The 16322-nt window shown below is 41.5% G+C and overlaps 1 protein-coding gene across 1 annotated transcript in view; it reads right to left on the bottom strand.

Annotated features, from left to right (window-relative positions):
* The window catches only part of NCEH1 (neutral cholesterol ester hydrolase 1), a 67360-nt gene that overhangs the window by 9705 nt on the left and 41333 nt on the right, over positions 1–16322 (bottom strand). Inside the window, exons 2-3 of the mRNA XM_063108812.1 lie at positions 12419–12647; positions 9928–9997 (exon numbers count right to left, since the gene is read on the bottom strand). Of these exons, the coding sequence (XP_062964882.1) occupies positions 9928–9997; positions 12419–12647 (299 nt within the window). The remainder of the gene's footprint in view (positions 1–9927; positions 9998–12418; positions 12648–16322) is intronic.

Genomic DNA, 16322 nt, shown 5'->3' on the forward strand with positions numbered 1-16322 from the left:
CTCTGCTCATGACTCTGAGGAAGGGCAGGACAAGGGGCAGAAGAAAGGTCACGGTTACATCACCATCATTACGTGTTTCTCAGAGTCTCTTATGTACTGTACAACTATTTATAGAGATGTGTGTTGTATTGTGCCTCATAAAAGCACTGTGATTTTGTCAGCTTGTACTCTAATTTTATGGATGAAAAAAGAGGCATAAAAGTTGCATTGCTTATAACTCTGGGAGCAGCAAACTAAGATCAGCTTTTTTTCTTCTCTACAGTTCTGTACAGTTTTCAGTTCTCTATGCATGCTGCCACCTGCCATGTGGTGGAATGGGAATAGTTCTAAGGCATCTGCATACAATGGAGAGTTTATGAGTGTAATGAAGATTTAATTAAAAGCAAAACACAACTTGAAGTTTTCCGCATCTGTAAGGAAAATGAAAACAAGTGGTCAGGTTCCCTCAAGTTGCGTGGAATCTTGCTGAGCATGAGTTAGTGTGTTTGTTGTAAATAAGTTAACTGACCCAGACCAACAACTGGCATAGTCGGCAGGATTCTGAGCAAGTAAGGGAGCCATTAGCCCCTCAGGAGGGGGAGGAAATGTGGCTACCCTCGAGTATGGGGTACCTGGTGGCTGCTTTCCTGCTGACTGGAGGCTGGCTGTCACTCACTGTACTGTGAGCCAAGATGGACCAGGCACTTCATGAAGCGGTGTGATTTCAAGATTTGAAACAAAAGGCAGACATGTTGGAAGTGGGGGACATGCTCTGGAGTCTCAGGTATAGAAAACAGGTCATCCCTGCTTTCAACATCAGGGACAATGATGAACCCAATGGTGAGTTAGGGGAGACTGTGCATCTCCTGGCATGTCCTGTTGTTCATTGGAAAATGACGCATGAGCAGCCTATGGGTCTGGGTGGACAACCGGTAAGCAACCCACAAGTGATCCAATTCTCTACCTATGTGCCATATACCCAGGTTGAATTGGTTGGCTTGGGGAAATAGTTTTGGCCAAAACAGGGAGAACTCCTGGCTGCCTGGCTGCTACAGTCATGGGACCTAGGGGTGGATACTGTGATGTGGTCTGGTGAGGAAGTGGAAAAGTTAGCCTCCATTACTACACACCTGTCTCTGCAGAAGTAGTTACAGAAGAGCTGCAGATACACACAGGGGTAGGGTAACCGCTCCTTAATGGAACGGGTGAATGCAGCTGTCCAAACTGTGTGGGTGAATGCTGGAGAACTGCCCAAGACTGTGAGTAAATGGCAAATGTATGCCGAGCTGGTTCAGATAATTCAGGAGCTGGAGATAGGGCAGCTAGATGCTAATAGCCAAGATAATGGGAAAAAGGCCCTGAAAGCATTTCAGAAGTATGGAAGGGCACTGCTCCCATCATAGACTCGGAGGCCTAGGAGAACTGAGGTTTTCCAGAGGACAGACCTGGGGCGCCGCTATCCTCGGGAACCTTCTCCCTGTATTCCAGCTGCTCTGGCTGGAGCAGCTCTGCCTCAAGCAGCCCCAAGTGTGGTTTGTGCAGCAGCTCTGGAGAGCATAAGCCAGAAACCTTGGTGGCGTCTACATTGTGTTAAGTCTGCAGGCTGGCAGAACATAAGAGCAGTGGAGGCGTGGCAGCCTCCACCCAGATTTCAGAAGATGTATGGAAAAGCCTGGGGACCTAGGCAGAGGCCTGCCACAGGGGCAGAGCCTCTACTAGAGCAACATGGAGCAGAAAAGTGGGGTCAGAGCCCCCACTGGGGAAATGTCTATTGGAGCCAGGACAGCAGAGCTGCTGCCAGGAACCCAGAACTGTTGGGCCACTGGCAACGTGGAATGATGGCCTGGAAAAGCTGCAGGCACCAGGGCGACCCAATGGACTGTGCCTGGTAGAGCTGTAGGAGCGAGGCTGCCCAATGCTTTGGGGGACCAGATGCCCCATTGTGCTTAATGTCTGCCTCATTGGGTTTCAGACTTGTTTGGGGCCTGTGTTTTCCTTTCTTCTGATCTATTCCTCCCTTTTGGAATGGGAATGTGTACCCAATGTCTGTCCTACCACTGTAGCTTGGAAGTTGATAAATTTGGTGTTGATTATTACAGGTTCACAGCTGGAAGGAGTTTTGCCTTTAGTCTCAGATGAAACTTTGGACTTTGGACTTTTGAGTTGGTGCTGGAACAAACTAAAGACTTTTGGGACTGTTGGGATGGAATGTCACTAAATACAGCTGAAAAGGTAGAGATATGGGGACAGTCCTCAAGGTGTGTAGAATGTACAATAAGTATGGAGGTTATATGGATGCAAGGGTCAGTTATCCTAGCTGAGGGAACATCGTGGAAGATTCCATACATGTAGATTGTGCTACGAGTTACCCTGAAGGGGTGGAATATAAGGAAAATGAAAACAAATGGTCAGCTGGATATCAATATGCAGGAGAATGAAACTAGACCCATACCTTTCACCATACACTAAAGTCAACTCAAAATGGATTAAAGAATTAAATATACACCCTGAAACAATAAAACTTCTTAAAGAAAACATAGGAGAAACACTTCAGGAAGTAGGACTGGACACAGACTTCATGAATACGACCCCAAAAGCACGGGCAACCAAAGGAAAAATAAACAAATGGGATTATATCAAACTAAAGAGCTTTTGCACAGCAAAAGAAACAACAGAATTAAAAGACAACCAACAGAGTGGGAGAAAATATTTGCAAAATATACATCTGACAAAGGATTAATATCCAGAATATACAAGGAACTCAAACAACTTTACAAGAAAAAAACAAGCAACCCAATTAAAAAATGGGCAAAAGAGCTAAGTAGGCATTTCTCTAAGGAAGATAAACAAATGGCCAACAGACATACGAAAAAATGCTCAACATCACTCAGTATCCGGGAAATGCAAATCAAAACCATACTGAGATACCATCTCACCCCAGTTAGGATGGCTAAAATCCAAAAGACTCTGAACGATAAATGCTGGCAAGGTTGCGGAGAAAAAGGAACTCTCATACATTGTTGGTGGGACTGCAAAATGGTGCAGCCTCTATGGACAATGGTATGGAGGTTCCTCAAACAATTGCAGATAGATCTACCATATGACCCAGCTATCCCACTGCTGGGAATATACCCAGAGGAATGGAAATCATCAAGTCGAAGGTATACCTGTTCCCCAATGTTCATCGCAGCACTCTTTACAATAGCCAAGAGTTGGAACCAGCCCAAATGTCCATCATCGGATGATGAGTGAATACGGAAAATGTGGTATATCTGCACAATGGAATACTACTCAGCTATAAAAAAGAATGAAATACTGCCATTTGCAATGACATGGATGAGAGAATTATATTAAGTGAAACAAGTCAGGCACAGAAAGAGAAATACCACATGTTCTCACTTATTGGTGGGAGATAAAAATAAATAAATAAATTCACACACACATACACACACACACACAAAAAAAAAAAAAAAAAACGGGGGAGAAGAAGACATAACAATTACAATTCCTTGAAGTTGACAAGACAAGCAAACAGAAAGGACATTATTGGGTGGGAGGGGGGAGAGGGAAGAGGGAGGGAGGTTTCGGTAATGGGCCACAAAAATCAACCACATTGTATATCAACAAAATAAAATTTAAAAAAAAAAGAAAAAAACAAATGATCAGGCTCCCTCAGCTGTTCGGAATCTTGCCAAGCATGACTTAGTATGTCTGTTGTAAATACATTAACTCTGCACATGTGCTCAGGTGTTCCTTGGTTATCTGACTCGCACACAGGTGTTCTTCCCTGGTTATCTGACTTAGATATAAAGGACAAACAGCTCTGATCCACAGTGCCCCAGGGAGGCCACCAGGGGGCCGCTGGAGCTGCTGTAAGCTGCTGCTGTGGATGCTGGGGACTGAGCTCACCTCTGAATAAAGCATGTCAACCTTGTCAATGGCTCCCAGGATCTTTTACCTAGCTCACGGTCTGCATATGAGGGACCTGTGACCCAGTTTGCACAGAACAGGTTTGAAGGGTCTGTGACCCAGCCTGAGAACATCCAGAAAAGCAAGGTAAATCCCTTGTAGAATTTAATAATATACTGGGGGCTGGCCAGTTAGCTCAGTAGGTTAGAGTATGGTACCGATAAAATCAAGGTCCAGGGTTTGATCACTATACTGGCCAGCTGCATACCACCCCCCCCAAACAAAAACAGAATTTAATAATATCCAACATACTTACTTTGTTATTACCTTGCATTTTATTGTTTTAAAAAGATATTAAATCTTCCTTGTCCCTTATGTCTTAATGGTTCTAGTATTGTGTTTTATCATATAAACTAGAGGTAAGGCTTCCAGTCAAGATGGCAGCATAGATGGTCCCCAGTGTCACTCTCTCCTACAAATGAACCAATTTACAAGTGTAAAAAAGCAACAACAGCCAATCTGGGGTCACTAGAGCTCAGGGGAAGAGGAGGAGAGACCTATGGAATTCATGAAGGTGGGAGAAGCCATGATGAAAGAAAGAAAAAACTGCTTGGAGGGTTTTGGGCCACAGCCGCTTTAAGCCTGGAGCTGCTGAGCGCACAGAGCAGGAGCCAGCAGAAGCCACAGCTGTGATCTTCGGATGAAGTTGCTTGGAGACAGCAGGGAAGAAGGGGGCTTGGTGGCCCCCAGGACAGCAAGACCACTAATAGGGTCCCCATGGACCCATATAGGAGCAAGGAGCCACAACAACTGAAAAAAAGGAGCCATTCAGAGGCTGGTGAGTCATCGAAAGGGATTGGCACATGGCCCATCCCATGGGAAGTGTTTGTAGCATGGGTGGTGGGGGAGATGAGCCCACCAGGAGAACATTGGGACACAGCAAAGACAGCTGACCTGCACCCTAATCAGTATAGGACCACTCAGAGGAGACTGGTCAGGAATATAGAATTGCATGGGGTGCAGTTTGATGAAAAGACCCAGGCCTAGATCAGAGTTTCTACACAACCCAGGTGTACTGGGTCTCTGGAGAGCCAGAAGTACCTTTAAGGTCAACCGTTAAATCCTGAGCTGCACAAAAAGCCTTCCCTAGGGAAACAGCAGCAAAGCAGCAATTTATCTCAACCACACAGCTCAAGTACTGGTACCCACAGGAAGATCCCCCATTTTAGAAGTAAGCAAAGGACAAAAAATTAGTTCCAGCCTAGGCTCACCATCAGCACCTCAGAGCCCACCAGGGGACCCAAAGTACAGAGCTGGGGACCAGATCCCCCACCAACAACCAGGCACACTGCCAATGCCTCGGGGCCCACCTGGGGACCTGAGGCATGGAGCCAGGGACCGGACCCCCCCCCCAGCCAGGAACACCACCAGCGCCAAGGAGCATGCCAAAAACATCACCTCCATGTAGGTGGTCCACCACAGCCACCACAGTAACTGGTTAGACACCACAACCACCGTGCGGATGGTCCGACAGCCGCTGGAGTTCATTGACACAAGAGAGTCACCAGAAGAGACCAAAAGAAGAAGAAGATGTCTCTCTCCATAAAGCCCATTCCAGAGTGACAGAAGAAGCATCTGTTCTATGATAACATTGGGGGAACTGAACACACCTCTCAGCATTGGACAGATCATCTAGGCAACAAATCAACAGAGTAACCATTATTCTTTCAGAAGGAGAGAAGAAATTTAGGGTAATTAGAGGGGTAGGAGGGAGGGAGAGGGGGATGGGGAGAGATTGGACAAGGGTCATAAAGATAAGTACAATTTGGAACAATATATATACTAGTAATATTGATTTAATCAACACATCAACATTAAACCCCCAAAATATATATAACCAATTATGATTCAATAAAAATTAAAAAAAAAAAAAGAACTAGAGGTATAAGGGTACTGTGTTAAACTACACTGAAGTTTATATGTAAATTTATAAATATAAAATAAGACCTTCCCAAGTTATATAAGTGAGGGTACATAATGTATCTTAGATATAAGATGAACTTTTAAATTTATTTAACAAATACTTATTGTGCAATTAATGTGTAAAAATAAGTGAGGTGTTATACCTTGGTATCAGTAAATACCAAGGTGAACGGTTAGGATCCCCAGACCACAAAAAAAGCAAAAAAAACCCCACAAAGTATTGTAGAAGTTACTAAGTAGTAGGCATGGTCTTTACCTATTTTTTTATAACTTGAGGACTTTACCTACCTCAATTGCTAGGTCTTCCCCCCAGACCCTTGAGTCAGCACCAGTAACATAAACTGAGGAGCTCCAACTCTTGGTGCTCACATCATATGAGCTGATGCCAGGACCACAGCTGCCCCCAACCCCTGCCTACCAGTTTTCTCGGACTATAATCTTCCCTAAGGCCACAGCCCACACGAACCAAAGCGGTGACACCACTACCCACTTCTGTGGGCCTCAAGGATAAGAAACGACTGGCTTTAGATAGCCTCTCTGCTAGGAGAAGGTGGAATTCCAGGAGAACCAAGGGCCCCCATCCTCCTGAAGACTCTCAGGATCATCCACTCTTAACTGTTTTCCTCAGTCATCACTTTAAGTGAAAGTCCCTCCATCTGTCTTCTCTCGTATTTCATCCCCTTAATGCTCTCTGCCTCCTACCCTCACCCCCAATACATCACTTTGGATTTCCATGACCAGCTCACTTCATTTAACTAAGTTCTGCTAGTTAGAGGCTTCGTTTAAACACCACTTTCATTAAGATGCCTTTTCTGACCCTTTAAACTAGTTAAGATCTTGCCTATTAATCAGATGCTTCGGTTTCTACTTACCCTTCTTCATATATTACACAACATTACTTGTTCAAGGTGTATTGTCTCATCTAGATTGTAAAGTCTATGATGGCAGGAACTGTCTGTCTTACACTGTCATGTTGTTGGAGTGAGCAGGACTGAAGCCATGTTGGAACCTAAAACTGTATGGGCTCTCAAAGATTTTAAAAGGATACAGTTTATTCCTTAGCATGCATTTCTCTGAGTTCCCTCTTTTCCCATGGTTATTTGATATTTTGAACCTTGGTAATGGGGCAAAATAATATTATTTACATAAATGTAAAGTTATTTTCCAGCCAGCTTGAAACTGCAGACTCGCATGTACAGACTTGCAGACCCTGAGATAACAGCAAGGACGGGAGCAGATACCAGATGGATTCTTGGTGAGACTTTGCACCTCAGACCTTGTATGAAGCCCTCACAGCTCACAACCCCCTCCCTCCTTTTCATTTCCCATGTTCCATTCCCTTGGCCCCTTCTTTAAAAACCCCTCAATAAATCTGAGACTGAGATGGCTTTAGCCTGTCCATTCTTCTTTAGGTTTACTGGAGAGAGGGTTTAGCCTAACATCTTTCCTCAGGTCACTGGTATTCCTGAATGAAAGCTGACTTCCATTTTCACCAACGTTTGACTTTTGAGTTGTTTATTTCTGAAAGGGGGCAGGCAGCCAGACCTTGTTCCCAGTAACAATGTCACTAGAATTTCACATAGTAACTGGCACAGAACAGGAATTCAATAGATATTTGTAAAATAAAAGAAAGAGGAAAGTGGTGAGCCAGTGAAAAGAAATATGTTCCCAAGTTAAACCACTGAACATACTTTCCAAGAAAAACATCACAATCATATGATGTTGGCTATACCTCAACTAGAGCAGTGGTTATAAGGTTCTCTGTGGGCTGGCCTGGATCCTAACCACCTTAAACGAAAGTTGACGTTTTATTTCATGGGCTAGGGCACTAATCCTCTGGACTTGTCTAGTGCTTCAGAGCATCTGAAGCCCTTTTATATCAATTCTTTAAACTGATTCTCTCTAAAGTCATTATCCCAAGTCAACATTTACTTAGCATGCATGTTCTAAGCCTTGTACTAGGTGCTGGGGATCCGGAGAAAAGACATGATTTCTGTTCCCAGTAGCACACGTTCTAAACACACAGGGAGGATTCCTAACCCCATTTTCTCATGAGTTTATGTGTTTTGCCTGAGGTCACGCAGTCACAAGTAATGGGACTTGACTACTGAGCTATATTGGCCCCCCAGTTGATAAACTTCTGGATGCTTCATTGTACAGATTAGGCACAATGGAAAGTTATGAGGAAAACAGTTCCTTCTGTTTTAGTTCTTTTTTAAAAAGTCTATCTTGAAGACATCTTGATAAGCCCAGACTCAAAAGAACGCCTCTTTTACTTGAGATAGATGCTGATAGATGGAGAAGGGCATGAAAGAAGAGCTTAGGGTGTGTTGTCAATTGCTGATATTGACGCCCTGGAGGGTAAGTCCTATGTGGTGAATGGAGAATCCTCATGGTGCAAAGTGAAGCAAGCCCAGCTTCCTTCCTTTTCTTAGGCCTGCAAGGAGCTGGAGCCACACATTAAACCACTGAAGGGTCCCTGAAGCTTGTTCCTCAACACTAAGCCATAGAGTCTTGCTCCATAATGGGACTTGGCTGCTTAAACAGCCCCTGCTTATCTCTGGCTGGCAGCCCAGTCCAGATGCTACAATTATTTACTTGAAGGTTCCTGTACTACAAAACTGCAGTGAGGGTCCTTGCATGATCTGGGAGGCCCAGCTGAGAGTCCAGAAGGGATTTGGAGCTGTCCAGAGCTGTGTGGAGCCAAATCTGCTGAGGAGGCAACCACAGGACCTCTCATTGTGACTCTAGGGCTTTTGTCCACAGGGTCAGACTAAATGACTCAAAAGAGCAACCCTTCCAAGACACTTAGATCGCATATCTGGAGTAGGGGGCAAGGAGGAGGCGAGCCATGAATCAGAGAGCAGCTGGCAGAGAGAGGCAGAGGGAAGAGGAGAACTAGATCTAGTTGGGGCATAGAGACTGGCTGATGTCAGAGCCCTTCAATATGGGCTTGATATACTAGTTCAGAAAGGCATAGGGACCTCAGGAGCTATTCGGCCTGGGTTCAATTTCCCACTCTATGTGACTAGCTAGCTATGTGACCTCGTAAAAATTACTTAATTTCTTGGGCCTCAATTTCCTCATATGAAAACAAGGTAACAAAATATTTATCTTGGATGCCGTATATGAGAATTAAGTAAGACTCTTCATTCATTCCGTAAGTATTTACTGAATGCCCACTACATGCCAGGGACGTTTCTAGGTACTAATGATTCAGCAATGAATACAACAGACACAAATCCCTAAAATTCCTGCCTTCATAAAGTTCATGTTGCCTATTTCCACTTAGTATAATAAACACATAATGAGTTAAATATATGGTCTGTCAGGCATTGATGATAGCTTTGTAGAGAAATAAAGCAGAGGAAGGTAGGTTGCAATTTCACATGGGGTTGTCAAGGCCTGGCTGAGAGGATAATATCTGAACAAAGACCTAAAGGTGTGCAAAAGCACCTGCACTGTGCCTAGCATGGAATAAACACCATGATTTTTTTATTATTACTGTTACCAAATTGTTATAATTATTATTCATATTCTTCTTAGTTGCCAAGAAAAGTGGCCTTATATAGACCTGGTAGAGACAACTCAAAACTATATAATGCTATTTAAGTATAGCATTAAGATTTGTTGAACACTTATTTCTATTCCCAAGGTCCAAGTTATGGAACCTGTCTCTAAGAGAATAATTTTTGCAACTCTTAGCTGTAGAAGAGATTCTCTTAAAATCCTGATTGCTTTTTAGATTGAAAAAGTCAGTATCAGATTAATATGCTACACTTAACTAATTGTATATATTTCTCTAGTTTTTAGTTAATTCTTTTCCCAGAAGTTCCCAAAACTAAAATAAAAACGTACTTTGAGGTGTTACAAAGCTAGTTTAAGGAATTTTAAGTTATACAGAAATCATATTTTTTTCTGATTATGCTGAATGTGAGATTGGGCAAATCACTTCACTACTCTGGCCTTTTATTTATACTTTATCAGTTGTAAAATAAAGTAACTAGACTGTTACCTAGAATCTTTACTTAATAAAAAAAAAGTTCTATTACTTACTCAATGGAGACAACGACAGCATGCAGTTCCTCAGCCATTGCTGCACACAGCTCATCGTAATACCTGAGTCCTAAAAGAGACAAAGGAGCAATCACTACAAAACAAGTCATTTAATACTGTCCATTCTTAAATTCTGCTGAGTGTAATGTTTTTAGACTTGGAGAGTTCAGATCCCTGTATTGGCTTGCCACCAAAAAAATAAAATAAAATAAAATACACTGATAGACTTGGAGTTAAGTTAATAATAATAATTAAAAAATAATAAAGTGAATGTGAATAAATGTCTTATTAATAGTTACATATACAAATGCAAAAATTAAATCTGGTTTCTGGTAAAATTTAATTACTATAAATAACAGGAAATCTATATTAGATTAGTTTTGAATATGATTTTAATTAAACATTTATTTCATAATAGACTATATGAAATGTACCAAATTAATTCTGATTTTGTAGCTCTTCAAATGTATGCCTTTCCAGAAAATCACAGCAAATAAGCAGTTTCCTCCTTAGAATCATAAAATTTTGCTGTTTTAATACCCCCATTTGCTGTAATTCAGGAAAGTCACCAATTTGAAGAATATGGTATTCTCTTTAAATCAACACACAAGAAACTGGAATTCTAGGAAGTCTTAGCATTTCTTTGAAAGAGGACCCCAAGGTCTACAGTGACAGGAGCAATTTTAATATATAAGAATTTAATCTCTTAGTTGTTCTTTCAATATATTAATATCTATATTGTGCCAACAGAGAGCCAAATATTTCCAAAGCAGTCCTAGAAGCAGAATTTTAAGAATAACATAACCACCTAGATACCTCCACCAGCCCAAGCTCTTCCTCTGGCAGGAGTGATCAGTCAAAATTATGTAGAAAAGGCCAGGATGACTCGTAATTCATACCATTACTGGCAGCTACACTTCCTGTCCTCCAGTGCAATGTCTTACCTGGCATGACAATGCTACAGACACAATCTTTTAGGCAGATTCTGTCTTATTCATTTTTGTATCCCTATCCCCTAGCACACATTAATGTGATCAATGGCCCAGGCTTACCCACAACTGTTTGAGTTTTTGCACTGAAAGTCCTGCAGCCCAGGAAACTCCTCAGTCTTAGGCAAACCTACATACTCAGTGAACATCTGTTGAAAGCATGAACAAATCACTGAATGAAAGAATAAATGAAGGAGGCAATGCTTGATGACTGCCGGGAACTCAGGCGAGAAGCCTTTTCCCTACCATGTTGGGCACTCCCAGCTGTGAGACTTTATTGTTGTAGAGTATTGTTACACATCCGTGAGGGCCAACCCAACTTTGAATACTGCTTAAGGTTTATAAAGGTTTATTTCAAATTTGCGCACACACAAAAAATAAAAAATGAATATGGAGTTAAATAAAATGGGATTGGGGCTGGCCAGTTAGCTCATTTGGGATAGCATGGTGTGGGTAACATCAAGGTCAAGGGTTGGATCTCTATAGTGTCCAAGCTGCCAAAAGAAGGGGGGAAAAAAAAGGATTACTAAAGGGCTTAGGGCTTGCCAGTTAGCTCAGTTGGTAGAGTGCTGATAAAACCAAGGTCAAGGGTTCAGATCCCTGTACTTGTCAGCCCCCAAAGGAAAAAAAAAAAATGGGATTACTAGAAAAAGTTATATATATGTATATTGTGTGTTTGTGTATATGTGTACATGTGTGTGTTTATAAATATTTTTGAGAGCTGGCCAGTATGGGGATCCAAAATCTTGACCTTGGTGTTATAAGTGCCACGCCCTAACCAAATAAGCTAACAAGCCAGCCCCCCAGCGTTATACTTTAACTTTGCAACGCTCTGACCTCCTCTTTGGTAGGCTTTCCCCTGGGCAGATCCACTTGTCCACCTGCCATTTTAAATGTATTCTCATGAAAGTTATCCAATTCTAAAGAAAATATTCTTGAGCTTTGCAAGATTATTTCCTTTTAATGGTTGCACACCTTTTATATTTTAATCTTTGGTTTCATAAGCAGATAAAATGTTGAGAAGTTAACATGTGTATTAACTTATGTCTTTAAAACACAAGTTGGCAAAGAGATACAGATAATTCTCTCTTATTCTGTCCATGAAACTTCACCTTGTTTTGGTGTGAAAAGCTATTATGAGCACTTCGCTTAAGTCAGTCTATGATTTAGATCACAGGAAATATTTCCAAAACAGTCTGCCTGAATTAACAAACAAACCAACAAGTAAAAACCTTTTACATTGAGTAACCATATCATTTATCATCCAAACCAGGGCCCTTTTGAGAGTAAAAAGAGGGCACTATTAATTTGCTGAAAAAGAGACTTTTGTAAAAAAAAATAATAATAATTTGGCTGGGACAACAGGGGTAACTGGGACTGTTGAGGAGAACCAAGACAAATGGTCCCCTTCTCCTTTCCCACTAAGCAAGCCACACTCAAGCACACATCCCCCTCCAGGGCCAACCACAACACTAAACAATCTGAAGGTGACCAGGACATACTTGCACTTGCCAAGGCCCAGCCTCCTCCGTGGATATAAACAACGCTGCGTCTCAGCGGCTCTTCTGGCTTTGGAGAGCCTTCAAACACTCTGACTTCCACACCATCAAAGTCAGTGTCAGTCACCTTCACTTGGGCAGACGTCCATGCACTTTTTTTGCCGAAAGAAATGATCACGAAGTTCAGCGCAAGCAGATGATGGCTGAGTCCCAGGTAGTGTATCAGGTTACTCTGCAGGAGGACGGAGGGGATGAAGAGGAAGAGCCCGTGTTAACTTTGTCATCGCCACCACAGCTGTACTCTCTCCAACTCTCAGTATGTGAATTCTTATGAGCAACTGCCACTGCACTGGAAGACTCACTGGACACTTTAAATACAACAAATTGTATTTACCTTTTGCTTTTAGAGCTGACAAAATATTTTCATACATGGGATCTCCTTTGATTTTCAGATCAGCTCTGAGAGGAAACGGGATAGGTATTATCAGGCATTTTATTGAGAAGACTTAGAAATGAACTGAACTTTCCCATTTAGCTGGATACATGGGATTTCTGGGACTCAAACCTAGGATTTGTGAATTCCAGGATTCAGTCTTTTTCTTTTTTTTCCCCCTAAACACATCACAGTTCCAATAACATATTAGGAGTGGAGGAAGAACACTGTATTTAAATGCAAATAAATACAGAAAAGTTTTACATTTACTGTATTTTAAAAATGCTTTTAAGCTTGTATATTTAAGTGTATCTGGTGGTTCTGAGAGTAGGAGAGAGAATGAGTGTGGGTGAGAGAAGAAACAATGCCAACTGAGGCCTTGACAGTGAGAAGATCAGCTGAGATATAACCAGGAGCTTTTCAGATATGTACAAGGAACGTATAGCGTGAGGTCTCCTCCTCTGTGAACCCTGAGGGCATCAAGCTCTGCATTTTGTTTACAGGAAGTTACTTGCTTGCAGAAGGAACATAGAGAGAAGAGATATAATTCACACACCCAGTAAATACCCTTTGGAGTTTGTTCCCCTCTTTCCACTTCTTCCACAAGTTCCTCAGGAAGGGGAACAGCTGTAGAGTAACAGTATTCTTTTGTAGAATAAGAAACAAAACACTGGTGATTAGTGGAACCATTAATGCCATCATAAGAGCAAGGAAACAATGTCATTAGCAGAAATCAGGACTATATGTTGTCCACAATGGACCATAACACAGCTTCCCAGCCTGCAGGCAGGGCATATTGGTGTGCCTTGAAGAGGGTACAGGTGTGCCACAATACTCATCCCCTCAGCCTCTGGGCAGTCAAGCTTCTGAGCCATTTACCCCAGTGTCCCATATAAACATTATTAGTGTGTGTGTATGTGTGTCTGCCCTGCCATGAAAAGAAAAGCACTACATTGTAAAACCATTAGCAGGTGTTCATGAAAAACAAGATCTAGAGGCAATTAATCTAACAATGAACAGCTATTTCAGGAATCCCACTAATATTCATTTGCTGGCAAGTATAAGCAGCAGTAGAGTAAATGAATATTAATAAAATAATTCACTTCTATATGTGCCCTGACATCAATTGCCCAATTTACAGAAAAAGTTAAAACTGTTAATGTCCTTTGTATTAAATAAATGAATAAATGTAAATGTGTGCACACACACAGAAGTTTCTAACCATCAATTTAAATTCTTTGGCAAATTAGAAAAAGGCAATCGTCATTTGAGCTTTGTGGTGAAATGTCAGTCTACCTTGGGGACTACTGAAATCTGCTAGGGCATAGCTGAGAATCATTGTATTTGCCAAGGTTTCTAGAGTAGACATAATAAACCCATGTCAACACCATTATCAATTAACAGAAAACATGCAGGATCCATTCTACTTCTCACAGGATAAGTGGCTTGATAGACATGAAGTCATGAAATATAAAAAAAGAAATGACAGATGGGTCTGTTAATTTCTGGACCATATTTTTTTTTAGTTAGGTGAAGACTTTATTCAATATTTAAGACAAATTATAGATGAGTTTCTTCAACTATAGGAAAGCTGTAAAACAAGTGAACCATCCTTACAAGACAGATGCCTATTCATTTTACAAGGGAATCCACCTCAGTTTTCCTTTATGTAGTGTGTGCGCTGAGTACACGAAGGTTCGATTCAATTTGACCATACCTTTCCAGAAATACCTCTGCTTGTATGTTTTTTTCACTTGCATTAACAGAATTTCTGAACAACCATCTGCATTGTTTATAATGGTGGCAGGGTAGTGTGAGGGCAGAAGTGATAATTAGAAAAAGAACAGTTTGTTTACTCAGAAAAAAAGACAGGAGTAAGAAAGGTAAATGAATGGGCCGGGAAAGAATCCAGAAAACTTCTAAAAGGAAAACTGTGCTAATGTTTGAAATTGTATTGATATATTAGAGAATAAAAAATAGTTATCCTACAGTATATGTTGAGACTGTTTGAAAATTTGAAAATGGGAAGATCTGAATAACCTGGCATTAACTACTTTTATTGTTACTGTTATTAATAATATCTATCACTGCTTGAGTCCCTACAGTGAATGCTAGGGTAGGTTGTTGAATTCTGGCTACAATTCTATGAGGTAGCTACAATTATCTTCTTTGTAGAGAGGAGACGAGAGAAGTTTAGAGGTTAAGTAACCAGTGCAGAAGCTGGATTCCTAAAACTGTGAGGGGGCTGTAGGATATACAGAATTGCCCTAGATGTTGATTTCAATCAGTGTGGGTCCAGGAAGCTGCTCTGAGACCTATCCAGTATGGGATGACATTCACGTGTCTATGTGATGTCATGTGGCATGATAAAATTGTAAATATTATACAACATTTTTTCTCCAGTATCTACTATTTCCTTTAGCTCTTCTCACTACTCCCCTCCCATCCCTATTGTTCAGCAAATAAAATCAGGAACCAAGCCTTTCTATAGTTACTTTTGTGAGGCAGTGTGAGAACAAACAGAAAAGAAACAGAAATGTCTTAATACTTTTGATTTTGAAAAGCCTATATCCTTTGGAGAATTAAAACAAAAAAACAAAACCAGACATTGACTTAGAAGATTACATGATGACTGAGAAGTTTCATAGAATCGAAAGTGATTCCCTAGGCTAGGTGATGTGGGAGGGGAAGAGAGAGTGTTAGAGATGAAATGAGGAATGTCTGGATAGATATCTAGAAGCCAATGAAAAAATGAACCCTAGGATGCAGCAACTCACAGGTAGGCCTGTGTAATCTGAAGCAGTTGACCTGTGCCCCGTGCCCAGACAGAGCCTTGGAGAGAAGCAAGACCCTAGGGAAGAGTGGGTGCAAGGAATGTCTAGGAAGATGGTGCCTCAAATGACATTAGAGAGTTCCCCAGGCTGCAGCTGGTAAAGGAGAAGCAGAATGATTCTACGTGCTCAATAAAGTTATAGAAGTAGCAAGGTCTGCATGCGCGTCTTGCAGAAGGATCTGAGACTACCTCTCTGTTCACCATGGCCCGTTATATGTACTCAAAGGTCTGACAGAGAAAGAAGTAAGCTCCAATGGACTCAAAGGGCTCTTACAGATAAGAACAATGGATATCCCAGAGCAAGCTATGGGGACCAGACACCAAGGACCAAGTGGAACAGTGATACTCAGATGGCCCCCCCTGCCTATGGTGCCTCAGAATTAAGATCTTCCAAAACCTAAAAGCAAACAGTGACAGGGGAATCCCTAAACTCACTGGGATTAAGTTTCTACATAAAGAATAAAGGTTTAAAATACAGAACAAGTTATATTTCCTGTACACTCGAGTTTATGAAATGAGATTCAGATTCACTCAAGTAACATTCTGGAATTAAGTTTCCTGAAACTTCTTTAGAAATAGCTGGAAAACTCCAGGAACACACAGAAGCAGGCCAAGTGTTAAGGGCCCTACAGGTTACAAAT

Source organism: Cynocephalus volans, chromosome 1, assembly GCF_027409185.1.
Source record: "Cynocephalus volans isolate mCynVol1 chromosome 1, mCynVol1.pri, whole genome shotgun sequence".
Lineage (NCBI taxonomy): Eukaryota > Metazoa > Chordata > Mammalia > Dermoptera > Cynocephalidae > Cynocephalus > Cynocephalus volans.